Below are 17286 nucleotides of genomic sequence, written 5' to 3'. Positions count from 1 at the left end.
GGAAGCGGTTTTTTGGGTGCTCATACTGGCCTGTAAGTATTTGCGCACCAAATTGTTGTTGTTGTTTTTTTTTTTTTTTTTTTTTAATTTGCTTTGTTATTGCTGTAATAGCCTAATTTGGGTGATTTGTAGGAGCAGAGGACTTGTGGCTTTTTCAAGTGGGCTGATGAGGTGGATGATGTTCGTGATCTGCAGCATTTGGTTATGGAGAAGGAGACCAGAATTTGTGAGCTTGAGTCTGAAATGGACATGATGAAGGATAAAGTGAAGAGGCTCAAGGCAAAGAAAAAGAAGCTGGTTGAAGAGGTGGAGGAAATGGGCATTGCAACGACTGAAACAATGTTTGAACTCAAGGAAAACAACACTGACAAAAGGCTAATGCTTACTCTGGTCTTCTCTTGGGCATTTTTCACCCTTGTGTTGTTGATGAAATAGGGTGTGTTGATGATGGGGTTAAGGTAGTTTTTTGGGGTTGCTGTGAAGGTGTAGTATAAGTGGGTTGTGGGTTGGTTGGGACATCTGTATTTTGGGTAGTTTTCAGATGTGAAAGTGTTTGGTTTTTTTGCTTAATTGGCATGCTAGGATGGTATTCAGTATGCTAGGCTTGACTTAAAGAAGGAAGTAGGGCTTGACTGTAGTGTAGGTGTTGACCTTCACTGACTTTTGTAACCATGGCAATTTCAATGAATATATGACTTATGTTGCTTGGTTAAATTGTTGTTGCTGAAATTCTTGCAATTTAATTGTTGTTGCAGCCACTGTTTTAAACACTTTAATACAACATATATACTATGAAAAAATTGCACAAACAGAGAGCATATATAGCATAACATGAAATTCTTCAAAATACAAGACAAACTCTGTTCAAATGAAGATACATAAACATAGGTTTGAATTGCATAAACTTAGGAATGTCATTGATCTTAACTAACTAATACATCCTTATTACATGTTGTTCTAATTTGAGGAACCCTGACTGAAGTTGTAGGAGAAAGTAGTGGTGTATGCTGAAACATCTTGAGGTCCTGCACTTCCTGGTGGCTGCATTGAAAAAAAAAAAAGGAGTTAGTTTTGTTTCCACATAAATAGGCTTTGTAATAAAATAGTCAATAAGTTACTGTCATACATTAGTGAATGTAGAGCCATCTGATGTCAAATAAACACCAAAACCTTGGGGGACCTGATTTCTTCCTCTGCCTCTTCCACCCCTTGTTCCTCTACCACCTCTGTTACCTCCTGTTGTTGTGGTAACACCTCTTCCCATACTGCTTGAAGCTTCCCCTCCCCTACCAGTTCTCCCACCCTTACTAGTTGGAGCATCCCTTCCCCTAGCTCTGCCAGTTCCCCTTCCAGCTGAGTTGCCTCCCCTGCTGATCACTCTACCTCCCCTTCCTATTCTTGAAGGTTCAGTTGTTGCTGTTAGATGAGTAGAAGAGCATGGGTGCATAGGTTGGGAAGCTGCAACCTCTTTCCTTGGCCTACCCCTTGCTCTCTTTGCTGGAGGCTCATCTGGGGTTTGTGGGGCTTGTGGCAGAGTAGTTCCTCTGATGGGGCACCTTCTCTTATTATGGCCCTTTTGTTGACACACAGAGCATGTCATTTCCATGCCATGTTTGGTCAACTTTCCTGGCTTTTTAGGGTCCTCAAATGGATCCTTTCTTCTATTCTTCCTTGGCCTTCCTGGTCCTACTTTGATGGGGGGTGGATCCATACTCAACTCTGATTGAGGCCAATGCCTTTCACCTTCAATTGGAGGGATTGAATTCTCATATGCTTTCAAGTACATCTCCTTCTTATAACACTCATCAACATAATCTTCTGCCTTCTTATGACAGAAAAAAATTGCAGCCACTGCATGGCAACATGGGATCCCACACATGTCCCATTTTCTGCATGTGCAAGTTCTTTTTTCTAGGTCCACAGACATAGTGTCCAAGATATGGCTCACTTGAAACACACTCTGTGAAGAAGGAATGACCTCACAATTAGCAGCTTCCTCTTTCTCTGATTCTAGCTTCTTCTGAATCCTTGGACATAAAACACTCTTCCATTTTTCCATTTCCTGCCTCTTAATCACCAACCTCCTCATTAAAGCTGCCCTTATATCCTCCAACATATAAAGCAAATGTTTTGCCCTAGCATTAATGATATACCCATTAAATGTCTCAGCCATGTTAGATGTGATGGCATCTGCCTTCACATCAGTTTTCAAAAATGCCCTGCAGAAGACATTTGGGTTGTAACTTTTGAAGCCTGCAGCAGCAGCAGCTGCAGCATTAGTTGTCTCCAACTTATTAAGTGCATCTCTATAGTCAGCTTCACTATATGACTTTGCACAGCTCTAAAACATCAATTTCATTTCATCACCTCTGAAATTCTTGTGCCAATTTGAAAAAAATATGTCTTGCACAATGTCTGTGCTCAGCTTGAGGGAGTGTCACACTAACCCCTCTTAGAATGGCCTAGTAAAGCAATATGTATTAATGAATTCAGCAAAAAAAAACCAACATAACCAAATATATGTATTAATGAATTCAGGAAAAAAAAAAACCAAAAACAGTTGAAGTTTATACCTGATGCTCATCTGACACAATCACAGTTCCAGAACCATCACCAAGCTGAAGGCTTTTGCTGAGGTTATTCAGAAACCACTCCCAGGAAGTATTATTTTCACCCTCCACCACTGCCCAAGCAATTGGGTACATCTGATCATTCCCATCTCTGCCTACAGCAGACATCAACTGTCCCCCTAGGAATGTCTTCAAAAAGCAAGCATCAACACATATAATTTTTCTGCAACCCTCCATCCAACCTTTTTGCAATCCCTCAAAACAGACATACAACCTCTGAAAAATCTGTGGTGGCTTATTCTTGTCCATGTATGTGACTAAGTCCAACTGTGTGTTTGGACTGGACCTTTTCAAGGCTTCAAGATACCTGCCAACCTTCCCATAATGCTCTCTCATGGAGCCATGAAGCTTTTTGTGAGCATGCCACTTTACCTTGTAAGCAAACTCTTTCCTAATGATAACCCTGTAAGCTCTCCTAACTGTTTCAATGATCTCTTTAGCTGGCCGATGAGGCCTAGCCTTAAACACATCAAGTAGTTGTTCTGCCAACCATGACCCTTTCAGCTGCTTGTTTTTCTCCATAGTTCTGATGCAACTATGGTTTGACACTACTGTTTTAACTACAAAGGAACCTCTCCAGGAGTCCCAAGAGGCATACAACCTAAAAGGACACCCTTCACTGCATCTCACACCAATTCTTTGTTGCCTTCTTTTATTTGCTGTCACAATAGTTAGATTTCTACCTTGAAAAATTGCAAACTTAGCAACAGCTTACTTGAAGTCCTCCCTAGTTGCAAATCTATGCCCAACTTTCCACTGAAACTGAGTAAAGTCAGTCTCAAGCCCTACAAGCAGACCTCTCCTGCTCTTTCTTTCCCCAATTGTCTCCTCTTCATCACTTCCCCTAGGTGTGTGAATTTCTTCATCAGATTCTTCATATTCAGAGTTGTTACCAGCCTGTTTTCCACCATCCCCAGCTTGTTTACTAGTTTCCCCAACCTGTATACTACTCTCACCCCCTTTGTTCCCCTCCTGTTGTGCAGCTAAATTACCCTTAGCAGCTTGAACTTGTAGTGATTGTGCCAATTCTACTACACTACAATTGAAACCTTTCACTCTTTCCCTTGCCTCCCTTTGCTCATCATCACTACTATCAGCATCAAAATCCTCTGGCTCCTTCAACTCTGCAATGTCACTAACATCATCATCTTCCCCATCTAAATCAAAGTTAGCTTGATAAATCTCATAATCACCTAGCCAATCCTCTTCCTCATACTCATTTCTGAGATTAACCTCATCCTCATACTCATCTGCATCAGACTCACCCTCTAAATCATCTTCTAACACATAATCTTTATCATCATCATCTTCATCACTTCCTAAACCATACAGTAACTCATCTATGGCAATGGGGCTATTAGGTCTGTCTTCCTCCCAATCATAGTCCCCTGGCACTTCACATCTAATGAATTCAGAATGAGGCTCTAATGTGTTTTCTGTTTGAGTTGGGGTTGCTGTTGTTTGACTAGGGTTTTCTGGTAATGAAATGGAGGTACTAGATCTAGGAAATGGTTGAAGTTGTTTGTTTGTTGTTAGAGTGGGGACCACTTCTACTGCTTTTCCTTTAGACTTTTTCAACACATGCAGCTTCTCTGAAACTGCACTAGATGCCTGACTCCAAATGCCAGCTCTCTTAGATTTCAATTTTTTGGGCCTATTGGGCTCATGTTCTGTGGCAACAATGGCTGAAGTGGGCTGGGTTGTGGTATTGGATCCAGTCTGGGATTGTTTAACAAATTCAGGCTGAACATCATCAACAACTACATACAAGTCTACTGTTCTGTTCTCCACCATTACCCTACCCAATTCTCTGAATTCATCATCAGTAAATGCAGACTTTAACCCACCCCTCAAGTCAAGTGCAGGATTTAAGTAATAAAGTTTGAAATTTCCAGAATAATTACCACATTTAGCAACTAATTCCTTCATATAAAACCAACACAACTCATCAACATCAACATCAAAAGTTCTGAACTTCCCTCCCAAATAAACCCAGTAACCATTACTGTCAAATTTAAACTTTCCACCATGATATATTTTCAAACATGCAAGACCCATTACAATACGCAAACAGTCTCAATAACTACTTAAATTACTCTTCACTATGTTAATCGAAGCTATCTTCGTTTAATTGCTTTAATTCGCAAATTTAAGAAAGCTAGGGTTTGTCGAAAATTTACCTCTAATTAGCCCACCTTGAATTGCTGTGCTAAGGACCTTAATTTCCTTCAATCAATGAACAATTGCAGTCCTTTCGATGAAGATAAGTTTCTGAAAGTTAATTTTTTTTTTTAATTGTTACTTTGTTTCATAAAAATGGCGAAACTTATGTTTTTTTTGGGGGAAAACCGTTGGAGAAGAAAGACTTTAGGGAGGGAAATAGAATAGGTTTACCGGTTTAAGGGGTAACCTGTAAAAAGGATCGTTAATGGAAGATAGGGGGAATAGGTGGGATTGTTTCTGGATTTTAGAAAGGTGGGATTGTTTGTGGAAGACCACCTAAAGGTGGGATTATTAGTTTACAATTTTCCTAAAAATAATTTCAATTTAGTAAAAAAAAGGTTCAGCTCAGTAAAAATAGTTTCATCTCACTTAAAATAAGTAACTATAAACAAGAAATATAATATGGAATCAATAAAAATAAATACAGTTAAGCAAAAGTAATTTAAGTTCAGTAAAAATAGTTTTTGTTTAGCAAAAATAAGGTGAAGTGAACAAACTTAAGATTTTATTATTGATGTTGTTGAAATGAAATTATTGATACAAATAGCATCTATGTGAGAGATTTTGGGCCAAACGATTTTTTAAACCTTCAATAAAAAGAGCAATTTTCCTAAATAATGTAAATACATAAACTAATTCCTTATATACATTTAGGGGTGTCCATTATTCGGATAAAAACCGAAATACAATCCAATCCAAATCGAATTATTTCAGATTGACCTTATTTGGATCCGAAAAACCGAATTAACCGAAATATGAAACATGCTTTTACAAATAAGGATACTTTATATAAATCATGTAAAATTATGTTGATAATTACATTAATATAAATTATGTTTTTAATATTTGTATCAATCTTGTACAACTATGTATTTAAGACTAAGCTTTTTATAATTGCATTTTTATTTTTATAATCACTTTAGGCCCCTAAAAATTTGCAACGTATTTTAATTCGGATTTTCGGATCGGATTCAAATAAATGAATTTTAATTCGGATTGGATCGGATTGGATTCATGTGAAATTCGGATCGGATTGGATTTAAAAATCAAAAACCGAATTTTATTTCGGATCGGATTGTATTTGGCCTAAATCCAAAGCGAAAATCGAATAGACACCCTTATATACATTAATTTAAAACTATTTTTCACAATATTGTCCACGCAGGCTTCGGTTTTAAGGTTAGGTATTTGCGAGTATAAAACCGCTAACTTGGTTGTCGTATCTAACTAATGTAGAACCTCTTATAGTATTAGTAGTTCTATGTATAAAACTGTTATCGGTATTAGAGGTTCTATATAAAGAATCGATAATATCATTAGAGGTTATATGCATAGAATCTCTAATACCATTAACAGTTCTTTATAATGTGCAGAATTGTAAGCTGATGTAAACGAGGTAGATTCAACTTAGAACCGCTTATGGTATTTGAGGTTCTACGCGTAAAACCTCTACTGATACTAGCGATTTTATATAAGGAAATCAAGAAGAAGACTAGATTCTAATGGGGGGAAAATGCTGAGGCGGCATTCTAGAAATTGAAAGAGCACCTTCACTCATTGCCACAGCTGGTCTATATAGAGGTTCTCTATATGTATTTGGCCGTCTCAGATCGTGCCCTCAGTGCCGTTCTCCTAGCTGAGAGAGATAACATCCAGCTCCCGGTCTATTTCATTAGCCATGTTCATCGAAATGCTGAGCTGCGGTACCCCTTGGTTGAAAAATTTGGCCTTGCCCTGTTCATGGAAATCAAGAAGTTGAAACCATACTTCTTGGCACATCCGGTGGTGGTCTACACAGACCAACCCCTCAAGCGGCCAATGACAACCTTGGAGTCATCCGGCAGAATGCTCAAGTGGGCTATTGAAATGCAATGTCTGGAAATCACCTTCGAACCAAGAAAAGCAGTGAAGGGTCAGGCGTTCGCCGACTTCATTGTGGAAATGACAAGGCCGGCTCAGCCAGACAATGTTGATAAGGTCTGGAAGGTATATGTAGACGGGAGCTCTACTATGAACGGCTGTGGTGCAGACGTAATTTGCAAGTCTCCGGAAGGGGACCAGTATGAATATGCACTATGGTTCAAGTTCCAAGCCTCTAACAATGAGGCGGAGTATGAGGCCCTGCTAGCCGGTATCCGCATGTGTAAGGCGGCAGGGGCAAGGAAAGTTGACGCCTGCTCAGATTCTCAGTTGATCGTTAGCCAATACCATGGTGACTACGAGGCCACCTATCCGGCTATGATCAAGTATCTGCAGACGGTCAAAGATGAGGCCGGGACACTTGACGAATTTCATCTAAGTCAAGTGCCCGGGTCAAAAAATAATCAGGCGGATGCAATGTCTAAGTTGGTATCATCCGCCTCTTGTGATGCGCCTAGGTCAGTCTTTTGGGAAGTCATGGAAAAAAGAAGCATTGAACATGATCCCATTGGAGTTCTTGACCGAAGCTCTACCTGGATGGATGCCATTCGGGCTTATCTGGCAGACGGTACTTTGCCGGACGCCCCTTCAGAAGCGGCTGCATTGAAAAAGCGAGCCTCAAGTTTTGAAATCTACAAGGGAGAACTCTTCAAGAAGGGTTACCTCTAGCCGCTGCTGAAATGTGTTACCCTAGAAAGGGGGAAAGAAGTTCTAGAGGATCTTCACTCGGGCTTTTTTGCATCACATATATGTGGCAGAACTCTAGCAAAAAGGGCCAGACGACAAGGCTACTTTAGGCCCACTCTTGAGGCAGACGCCATGGAAATGGTGAAGAAGTGCGATAAGTGTCAAAGATTTGGCCGGCTCATACATCGACCGACCACTGATTTGACGGCTATCTACAGCCCGGTTCCATTTGCAAAATGGGGCATGGACATCCTGGTCCCATATACGCCTGCCACAGGCGGGCGGAGGTACATCCTGGTGGTTGTAGATTACTTCACCAAATGGGTTGAGGCAGAGGCGGTTAAGGGCATAAAGACAAAGGATGTCATCTCCTTCATCTGGAGAAACATCATCACCCAGTTTGGGGTACCTATGTCAATGGTTTTTGACAATGACCCTCAGTTTGAAACGCCTACCCTCAAGAGCTAGTTGGGAGATCAAGGGATCTCACATTGTTTTGCATCTGTCGGCCGTCCCCAAGCAAACGACCAAGTTAAAGCCTTTAACAAGCTCTTCTCAAACGACATTAAGAAGAAGATTGAAAGGGCTGACGGTCCATGGGCAAATGAGTTGCCTCATGTCCTATGGGCCATCAAAACAACTGAAAAGGGGCAACCGGTGAAACCCCGTTTCTCATGACATACGACACTGAAGCCGTCCTGCCTATTGAGCTTTATGAGTCAACACTTCGAATCATGCTCTATGATGAAGAGGCAAATTGGGAGGCCATGCTTCTAGCATTGGATTCACTCCTGGAGCGCAGGGGCAATGCCGCCTTGCGTCATGAGATATACCGTCTAAGAATGACGAGGGCCTACAACAAAAGAGTATACAAACGGCCTCTAAAAGTGGGGGATTTTGTGTTACGAAAAATGGAAGCAACCGGTAGGGCCAATGAGCAAGGAAAGTTAACCCCTAATTGGGAGGGCCCCTACCTAATTTTTGAAGAAGTTAGAGGCGGCACCTACTGCTTGGAAACTCCAAACAGCAGGCAGCTAGCCAGAACCTGGAATGTAGATAACTTGAAAAAGTACTACTTCTAAGGACTTGTAAATCTTTGTAAGTAGAGTATATTAATGAAAGAATGCTTTATTTTCATTGTCTTTTTGTGCAAAGTCCCATATGTGCAATGCACAACCGGGCAACCGTCTTCTCTAAACTGAGTAGACGTAGGCTAAGTATCAAACTTAGCTATTCAAAAAGCCAATGGCCAGATATATCTTAAACCGCCTGCTCCAACATGAGCAGGCAACCGGCGACGCCCATTTGGGCGAATTCGTCGAAGAGAGCATCTCCCATTTGGGTGGTACATTGTTCTATAAATCATAACCCAAGTGGCTTTAACCGACTGCCTAGGTTAAAGATAACTCATGGCCGTTTGAATGATCAATCGAAACCTAGATACAACCGGTCGTTGCTTCAAAGCAACACATACGGTAATTCAAATCTTGGTCGAATGTAGCCGGTCTTTGCTCAAAAGCCTTACAGTCGGTTACAAACTCAAATTAAGGAAGGTCAAAACCTTAGCATTTAATCCATAACTTGGTTATGATACATACGTTCGGCCAATGGCCGCCTGCATACCAGCAAACGGCAATGACGGATACCCAAAGGGTAATTCGCAGCCGGTTAAAAGAGTAATCTAGGTTGGCCCTAGCCGGCACCGCCTGCTAAACCAACTTAGAATAATTCTACTTTAAATGCGGTCAAGGACCCCCTATCTATTCGTCCGGATGCTTGTATGGACGGCTGCCTGCTTAGAATTGGATAATATTAAGCAAACAACCGTCTAGGGGCAGGCAAAGCCAATGCATCCGGCATACCGCACGTATTGAATCAAATTGCAAAAAGAAAAAGATTTGTACGAGCAAAAATTGCAAAAATTGAATCACATAATATCAAAGGCAAAACCGACTCAGTTGGCAAAATATATTAATTAGAAAAGATTGTTAGTCGGACCTATGTCCGGGGAAAGGAGATACAAGCAAACTACACGGCTCGCAGGCCGGAAGTAGAAAGAAAGAAAGAAACAAATGAAGCTACTGCTGCTGCTGTTGCTGATGCTGCGACGGCTGGCCCTGACCGGAAGGAGGAGCATCTTGAGTTTGCTGGGCTTGAGCTTCGTTAGCCTCGCCCGATATTTGATCTTCCGTCTGCTCCTCCTCTTCCTCCTCGGCAATGCCGGCCCATTCTTTAAAGGGAGCCGACTTCTCTGTTTTGAGAACCTGGGCATCAAACACCTCAGTGGTGTATCTGTACCGCAGGTCAAAGAAAGCCCAGTCGGTGTTCGGATGGATCATAGACCAGGCCATCTTCATGCGCTCTTCACAGTCGCGCTCATTCTCGGCAATCAGCTGGTTTTGTTCAGCCTCCAACTTCCCCTTGTGGTCCGCCTGGGTCTGGGCCAACTCATTCTTCAGTCGGTTGACCTCTGCCCGCAGCTCAGTGTTCTCCTTGTCATCATCCCCCAATGTTTTGACATCAACTTGGAGGTTTTTGACTTGAAGTTCAAAGTCGGCTTCTTTCTTGTTGGTCGTGTCAGCAGTAGCTGTGAGCTCCTTGATTAGCTCCTCCTGTTTCATCTCCCGGCTTTTAGTTTGGATTTCATACATTAGGGTGTTATATTGGGTAACATCAATAAGTTCGGTTGCCCTTCTATTGGCATCCCTTACCTCCTCTTGCTTTTTCCGCAAGGGGACCTTCATGTCGCCCACCCTCAACATCACCTGCAAAGTCAGCCGGAAAGGGGTTAGTTTTCAATTACGCTACAACCGGCAAAAGAATAAAGTGGCACAAAAGCACCCCAACCAGTGAATTACCTCAGCGAGTAGTGAGTTGATGCGGTTTATGTTGACTTGGTTTATACCTGGCACCACCTCCTTCTCGGATCGGGTAAGGGTCCTCAGCATTCTCTTAGCGTAATTTTGGAGATCCGACCAATGAGAAGAGGCATCTGCATCAATAGATTTATTGGTTAAGTACTGAGCATAAGCGCCACCTACATTCTGCCGGCTGCCTGAAGAATCCCTTGATTAGGTAGCTTGGGACTTGACTCGCATAGGCCCAAGCGGCCAGGGGGGATCAAAGGTGAGAGCCGTACCTTGATTTTCAGGCTGAGGGGTCACTCCACCCCCAGTCGCATTGGAGCCGGATGTTACAGCAAGCACCCGGCTTGAGGGAATTTTGGGCTCCTTCGTTCCAACCTCAGCCGGCCCTGAGCTTAGGCCAAGATCTTTCAGGCTTTTTCCTGCTGAGGTAGGCCTCTAAGGCGCAGGCAGCCTTCCGGTAGAGGCAGGGGTAGCCGGAACCTTCTTGTTTTGGAAGCAGGCTGGGAGGGCTCCTCTCCCGGTCTCTTCAGCATCTGTCTAAGAGAACGAGGAACATTCTTGCTCCCCGTCTGAAAAGGAAAACAACACAGCCGGTTAATATAAAAAATAAGCTTCAAACAATACAAATGGTAAAAGAGCTCAGCCGGCGCTTACTCCATCATCTTTAGCCGCCAGTTGGGCCCTCTTTTTCTCCAATTGATCCTTCCGGAAATCTACAGCAGACTTAGCCGGTGTCTTTTCAGGTGGCACCATCTCTAATCCTTTCTCTGCAAGGAAGAAAAATCAAAAAGTTAAAATCCATTCAAGCATGATACAGACGGCATAAAGTGCCGGTTAACAATTAACATACGTCTGCTAAACATTGTGCTTAGGCCACAGGCGGAAAGGAACGCCTCGTCCTTTAGCCAGTCCGGATGAGGGACCCAATTTTTGGGGACAATGACTTCTGTCCAATCATCCAAAGGCAAGGAGGTCTTTTTGAAGAGACTCGTCTCCCTTATTTGATTCCAAGCCTCCTCCGGTACTCTAGGAAGGGCGCACTTCTTTCCAAGGAGAGCCGGGTGTGTGTTGTAGCAATGCAGCCGGTGGTTTAGTTGCAGCGAGGGGGAAGAGACCATGTAAAACTTGCTCTTCTAGATGCTCCACTTTGACGGCTTGTCAAGCGTCATCATGAATTCCGGATGCGTGGTCAACGTATACCACGTATTCCAACCGCCTGGGGCACGGCTGAGGTAGTGCACATGTGCAAACGCCTCCCAACTAGGCGTTATTTCCTGCATCTCGCAGGCGGCGATATATCCTATTATATTCACCTAAGAGTTGGGTGTTAGCTGCCAGACGCCAAGGTCGTAACCCCTTAGAATGGCCTTTATTGTATTATGGAGGGGGAACCGGAGGCCGGCTTTTAACGCCGCCTCATAGCAGCCAAAATAATCATTGGCATGGTCAAGGTCGTCATCCCAGACGACAGTTGCCTCGACAGGCGGCACAACAATCTCCTATCCGGTCCCCACCAGGCGCTTTTCCAAAAATGCAGGTAAGGTGGCATTTAGAGTGACCACATCCCGGGCGGTCATGTGCGCCTCTGTTGGGTTGTTGATAGAGGGCCACTTATATGCCTCTTCATCCTCTTGAGGGGCATCCGGTTCCATAGTTGACTCAGTGGAGTCTGGTTTCTGGATGGTCTCCTCGCCGCCTGTACTCTCGGATTCGTCCAAGATATCATCCCCGGGCGTGCTAGGTACGCCCGGCTGGTCATAAGGTACATAGTCAACCGGAACTTCTGCTGAACCGTCTGACTGATATTCGGGGTCTACAGTCGTCCGTCTCGTCCGAGCCATTATGTCCTGCACATGAACAGAGACGGTCGGATTCGCAGAAGAGTAAGGGTGGTCCAAACACCCCCAGACGGCATCCCTAGTCCTAGACTTAGCCGTATCCGGTGACCGGCTGACAACTGTCCTAGGCCGTGCCATATGTTGTTGGGTGAGTCATTATTCTTTACAAGCTATACAACCGGAAAAAGCGCAAAAAAGTTGCAAGGGGTAGAGACGGTATCTTGAAGTTGTAAAAATTCTGAAGACGGTTGACTCCTTGAAGTCAGCAGCCGGAAATCCTCTTTGTTGCTTGATGATACCCCAGACGGTATCCCGGATGTACCCCCTTGAAGAGCAACTGAATTTCACTGAAGACCTAGACGTTTTTCTGGAAATTTGCTTGAAGATACCCCAGACGGTTGTGACCGGCTGTGGATGTATTGGAAGCTAGGGAAAGGTCAAAGGGTTCTCAGGAATTTGCTTGAAGATGCCCCAGACGGTTGTGACCGGCTGTGGGTATATTGAGAGCAAAGGGAAGGAATTTGAGTATGGTCAGGCAGTACCTATGAGCTTTGAGCAAAAAGCACTCAGACGGTGACCGGATGAGTGAAAAAAGAGAAGATGGTTTTGAATAAGATAGCAGCCGGTATAAGAGCGTTCTCTCAGAAGATTCTCTCAAAAACGAAAATTTGCAAAGTATGAAAATGAGAGGGGGGTCTCTACTTATAGAGAACCCCAGAAGGCGAACCGTCACCTTCTCAATTTGAATTCAAAATTCGAATTCAAAAAAAAAAAAAAAAAGAGAGAGAAAGAGACGAAGTGTCACCTTCTCAGTGTGTGACACCTGTCACAGGTGCCACGTGGTAAGCCACGTCACACCTGTGAGGGGAAAATGTTTAGGGTAAAAATACCCAATCCACGTTGCCCTATAGCACGCTGACATGTGTCAGCCTCAGAGAGGCCCAAGGGGATCCAATCCTCTACTGACACGTTACACTTTAACCCTAAAAGGGGAACTGATCCCCTTCCACTATAAATAGAGGAAAATCCTCATTTATTACACATTCATAAATATACACACAAAAACTGAGCAATATTAATTGCAGAATTCTCTCGGAATCCGAAAGAAAAACCTTTACATTCCGCACTTTTATACATCCGGAAACGTTCTAACTTGATCGTCGGAGGCGGATCTCCACCCAACCGGAGTTTCCGTGGTTTTGCAGGTACAGACGGTCGACGCGCATTTTAGGAATTGTAACTCTCCCGAGGGACTCCAAAAACCCAGAAACAACCCGTTTTGCTTGTTTTTCAAGATTTGAGAGTTGTTTTGACCCAAGAAATTTGAAAAATTGATATACTTGATATATGTTTAGTAACTTGATTATCTTCGTGTGACCTTAATAATGTTGAATCGATTGCTAAATGCTTTCCCCTAACCCAGTTTAATGTCCGGAAAAAAAAAAAAAAAAAAAAAAAGCTGCAATCGAACATGAGAATTAAGGCCTCGAGGGAGAAGAACACCACAATGACGTCATGCATGAAGGATTGGGGAATTTTTGGTGGGAAAATTTAAGGTTTTAAGAAATAGTAAGTGGTAAAATTTAAAAAATAAAATTAAATAATTGTTGGTGGTTATTACTAAAATGAGAAGAATAGTTGGATCTTTTAAATATCTGGATAGTTGGTTGTGATTGTTTCATGAGCAACAAGCATAAATGCTTAAAAAAAACAAAATGGAACAATTATTTTGGATTACCCAAGTAGAAAAATGAAAAAATAACGGGACATAGACCTCGTATGAAAAGTATATCTATCACAGTGTCTAAATTGCACCCGAAAATTAAAAAGAAAAAAAAGGGGGAATTAGTATGTCTTAAAACAATAGAGTGAATTCGCCCAAAAAAAAAAAAAAAGTAAAAATGAGTGGGCATGAAATTGTTGGGACGAGAAAATCCAATCTAGGCCTATAGGGAGAAGAAAAAGATTAAAGACCTCCTTTGAAACCGCCTTCACTTCAGTCAACCGGCAACTCACTCCTTTCTGCCCGTAACTTTGGAAAACACCCGCAATCTCTCTCTCTTACTCACTCACTCTTTTTCTCAAATCCCCATCAATTTTATTCATCAATCTGCAAATCCCAGATTTTGTTTTCTATCTTTGATTCGGATGATCAGCTAGCAGCTACGAAACTCAAGGAGAAGCTTTTTTATTTCTTCTCAGAAAAATCCTATGTTCAATAATACTTCTATGGAAGGCAAGTTTTATGTCCATTTTCTTGTTTTTTGCATTTCTTTTTTCATTATCTTTGAAAATTTTGATGGGTTTTTTGTAAACTGTGATACCCTTTTACCTGATAATCAGCTCCTTCCTAATTGCAATGATAATAATATTGATAAAGATACCACTAACAATGACAATAATAATGGTGACCCTTTTCTGCACAATCAACACCAATCTCAAATTGATAAGCTTGAACAATTAGTGAAGAATTTGAGTGAGCTAGTTACAAGATTAGAGTCCAAATTTGATGATTCAAAAAACTATGTTAATAACAAAGAGAAGGGTGATAGATCAGCTCATATTGTGGGCAGAGATGTTGGAATTCATGATGAGGGCTCTAAAGGTGAGGCTGCTGCTGCTGCGCCAGGGAATCGATTGAAAGCGGGTTCCATCACAAAGTACAGCCCATTTTGGTCTGAGAAATTTCAGTTTATGTCGGCTGTGAGTTTGGATTCAGTTGCTACTAGTGTTAATGTTTTACCCTTTCGAGATTACGAGGGTGCTAGTAAGTACATCGCGGTTGGCGATGATAGCGGCCGAGTTTATGTCTTTTTGAGGAATGGGGATGTTTTGGTTGAGTTCAGTACCTTGACTGATTCACCTGTTACTGCAATGCTTTCTTATATGTCGGCTTATATGAACGAGAGCGTGTTGGTTACAGGTCATAGTAATGGGGTTATTTTGGCTCATAGGCTTTGGGAGACGTCACTTGCTGAGGATTTGAGTTCCCTTCACATGGAGAATCATGTGGCATTGGATACGGGGGAAGCTGGGTCGATTGGCACCCCAGTTTCAATCTTGGAAGTCCATCATGTTGCTAGATCTAGATACATTTTGTCAGTGGAAGGGAAGGGGAAAATCAAGGTTTTTAGAGAGAATGGTACTTTGTATGGGTTGGCTGTGCCAACGAGCCGCCCCCTGGCTTTCCTGAAACAAAGGCTTTTGTTCTTGATGGAGAAGGGTGCCGGATCTTTGGACTTGCGGACTATGAAGATTAGGGAGACTGAATGTGAAGGTCTGAATGATTCTACAGTGTCTAACTATGTGTTTGATGCTACTGAGCGGTCAAAGGCATACGGGTTTACATCATCTGGCGAATTGATTCATCTATTATTATTAGGTGATGTGACGAACTTCAAATGCAGGGTTAGATCCAGGAAAAAGTTTGACATGGATGATCCTCTTGCATTTCAGGCAATCAAGGGATACTTATTAATCATAGGCCAAGAAAAGATCTATGTGTATAATGTTTCAACTCAGCACTATAGGTCTGGTGCTCCTCGTCTAACATTTTCTGCTGGTATAGAGGAGATCAAATCATCATTTTTACCTGGTCAAGCTGTGGATGAGAGCGGGAAGGAAAAAGCAATACCACTAATAGCTAGTGACCGTGAAAAGCTTGTTATTCTTGGTCTTGGAGGAGGGTATGTGGGAATGTACCGTTCAAAACTTCCAATTACCAGAGGAGAGTCCAGCACAGTACTCTGGACAAGTCCTGTATTGTTCTTCATACTCTTCCTCTTTGGAGCGTGGCAGTTCTTTGCCAAGAAGAAGGAAGCACTTACATCATGGGGCCCAGATGATCCTTTTAATTCCACCTCGGTCACGAGTGGAGGAGCCTCATTAGGGTCTGGGTCAGGAGAAAGATCTTATACTGATTCGTCATCAAGAAATGCTGACATCATGGATATGAGGAATAATGGTTTGCGAGGTCCTTCAAGAAGGTATACTTCTCCATCCCGATATCCTGGTGGAGGAGGCAGCTCTTTTAGGCCAAGTGCTGTGGACACTAGCTCCAGACCGTTATCTGTTGATCCCAATTATAGAGCAACCTCGGAGCTGAAATTCAGAGGTTCTAATCTCGACTCTTCTGCTTTCCCCAAACGTAGAGAGAACTTGTATGATGATGGAAATTGACTTGTAAGATAGATCTTTCAGGAAGTGTTGTAGCCTGCTAGGTGACAGGTGTTTTCACTGAATTTTGTTTCTGTTTCCATGTTCTATCAATATGTGTTCATATGCAGTATTTTTGTTTGAGCCTCTACCCTAGTTGTAATTTTGAAATCTTCACTTGTGAAGATAGATACAATAATGCTAGAACTTACTATAGTTCTATCCATGTATTTCCACAGGGGTTTATGCTTTTCTTTAGGAAAACGTTATTATAATGCTCAGAAAGCGTACTGTGATACACTTTTCTTGGTCATTGTAGTTTTTTGTATTTGTAAATTCTTCTTTTTTCCTACGCATGATTTTCAGTGATTGTGAGGAATAACTGATTTCTGCTAACAATCGAACAATTGTTACCAATTCCTGAAAGGACAGTATTGCTTTAGCTTCGACTTCAAATGCGCATTCTTGGTAGGTATTCCATCAATTTTTAATACACAATATCTCCATTTTTCTGAAAGTGGTAAATTCTGTAGAATGCAGTTTTTTTTTTTTTGTTGGTTTCCTAAATTCCGCAGAATGCAGTTCATTGTTGGTTTCCTACATACATGTTGATGGACGAACGAAAAATTCCTGCAATTGATGAAGGTAAACTTTTGAGACACTAACATATTGTTAAGAAGCCAGTGATAATTCAGTTATAGGGGATTTCTGATTTCAATAATACATGAATCTATTGGATACACAGTATTTGAACTTCTGACTACAATTAATTGATAATTTGTAAAAGTCAACAATAATACAATGATGTACTTCATATAAATCTGGAAAAATAGTAAAAATAAAAAGAAGAAAAATTCTCTTTGGTAACACTATATTTTTTAATTTTCTTAGTGGTAAATAGTAAAAATTCTTATTATCTGTGGTAAACTCTAATTTGTTATTACTAATCCAACGGTGACATAATTA

At 41.9% G+C, this 17286-nt stretch overlaps 2 protein-coding genes across 2 annotated transcripts; one reads left to right on the top strand and one right to left on the bottom strand.

Moving 5' to 3' along the window:
• Positions 1–957: 957 nt before the first annotated feature.
• Positions 958–3152, bottom strand: LOC110716347. The gene is made up of 4 exons (XM_021894966.1): positions 2574–3152; positions 2448–2462; positions 1127–2341; positions 958–1041 (listed from the first exon to the last, which is right to left on the bottom strand). The coding sequence occupies exons 1-4, from the start codon at positions 3150–3152 to the stop codon at positions 958–960; spliced, it is 1893 nt and encodes a 630-aa protein (XP_021750658.1).
• Positions 3153–14016: 10864 nt separating this feature from the next.
• Positions 14017–16672, top strand: LOC110716253 (uncharacterized membrane protein At1g75140-like). Its single transcript, XM_021894861.1, has one exon. The coding sequence runs from the start codon at positions 14377–14379 to the stop codon at positions 16342–16344; it is 1968 nt and encodes a 655-aa protein (XP_021750553.1). The 5' UTR covers positions 14017–14376; the 3' UTR covers positions 16345–16672.
• Positions 16673–17286: the final 614 nt, after the last annotated feature.

Source organism: Chenopodium quinoa, unplaced genomic scaffold, assembly GCF_001683475.1.
Source record: "Chenopodium quinoa cultivar QQ74 unplaced genomic scaffold, ASM168347v1, whole genome shotgun sequence".
In the NCBI taxonomy this organism is placed as follows: domain Eukaryota; kingdom Viridiplantae; phylum Streptophyta; class Magnoliopsida; order Caryophyllales; family Amaranthaceae; genus Chenopodium; species Chenopodium quinoa.
The sequence above is the reverse complement of the archived record's forward strand: the minus strand, read 5'-3'. Positions and strand labels throughout refer to the sequence as shown.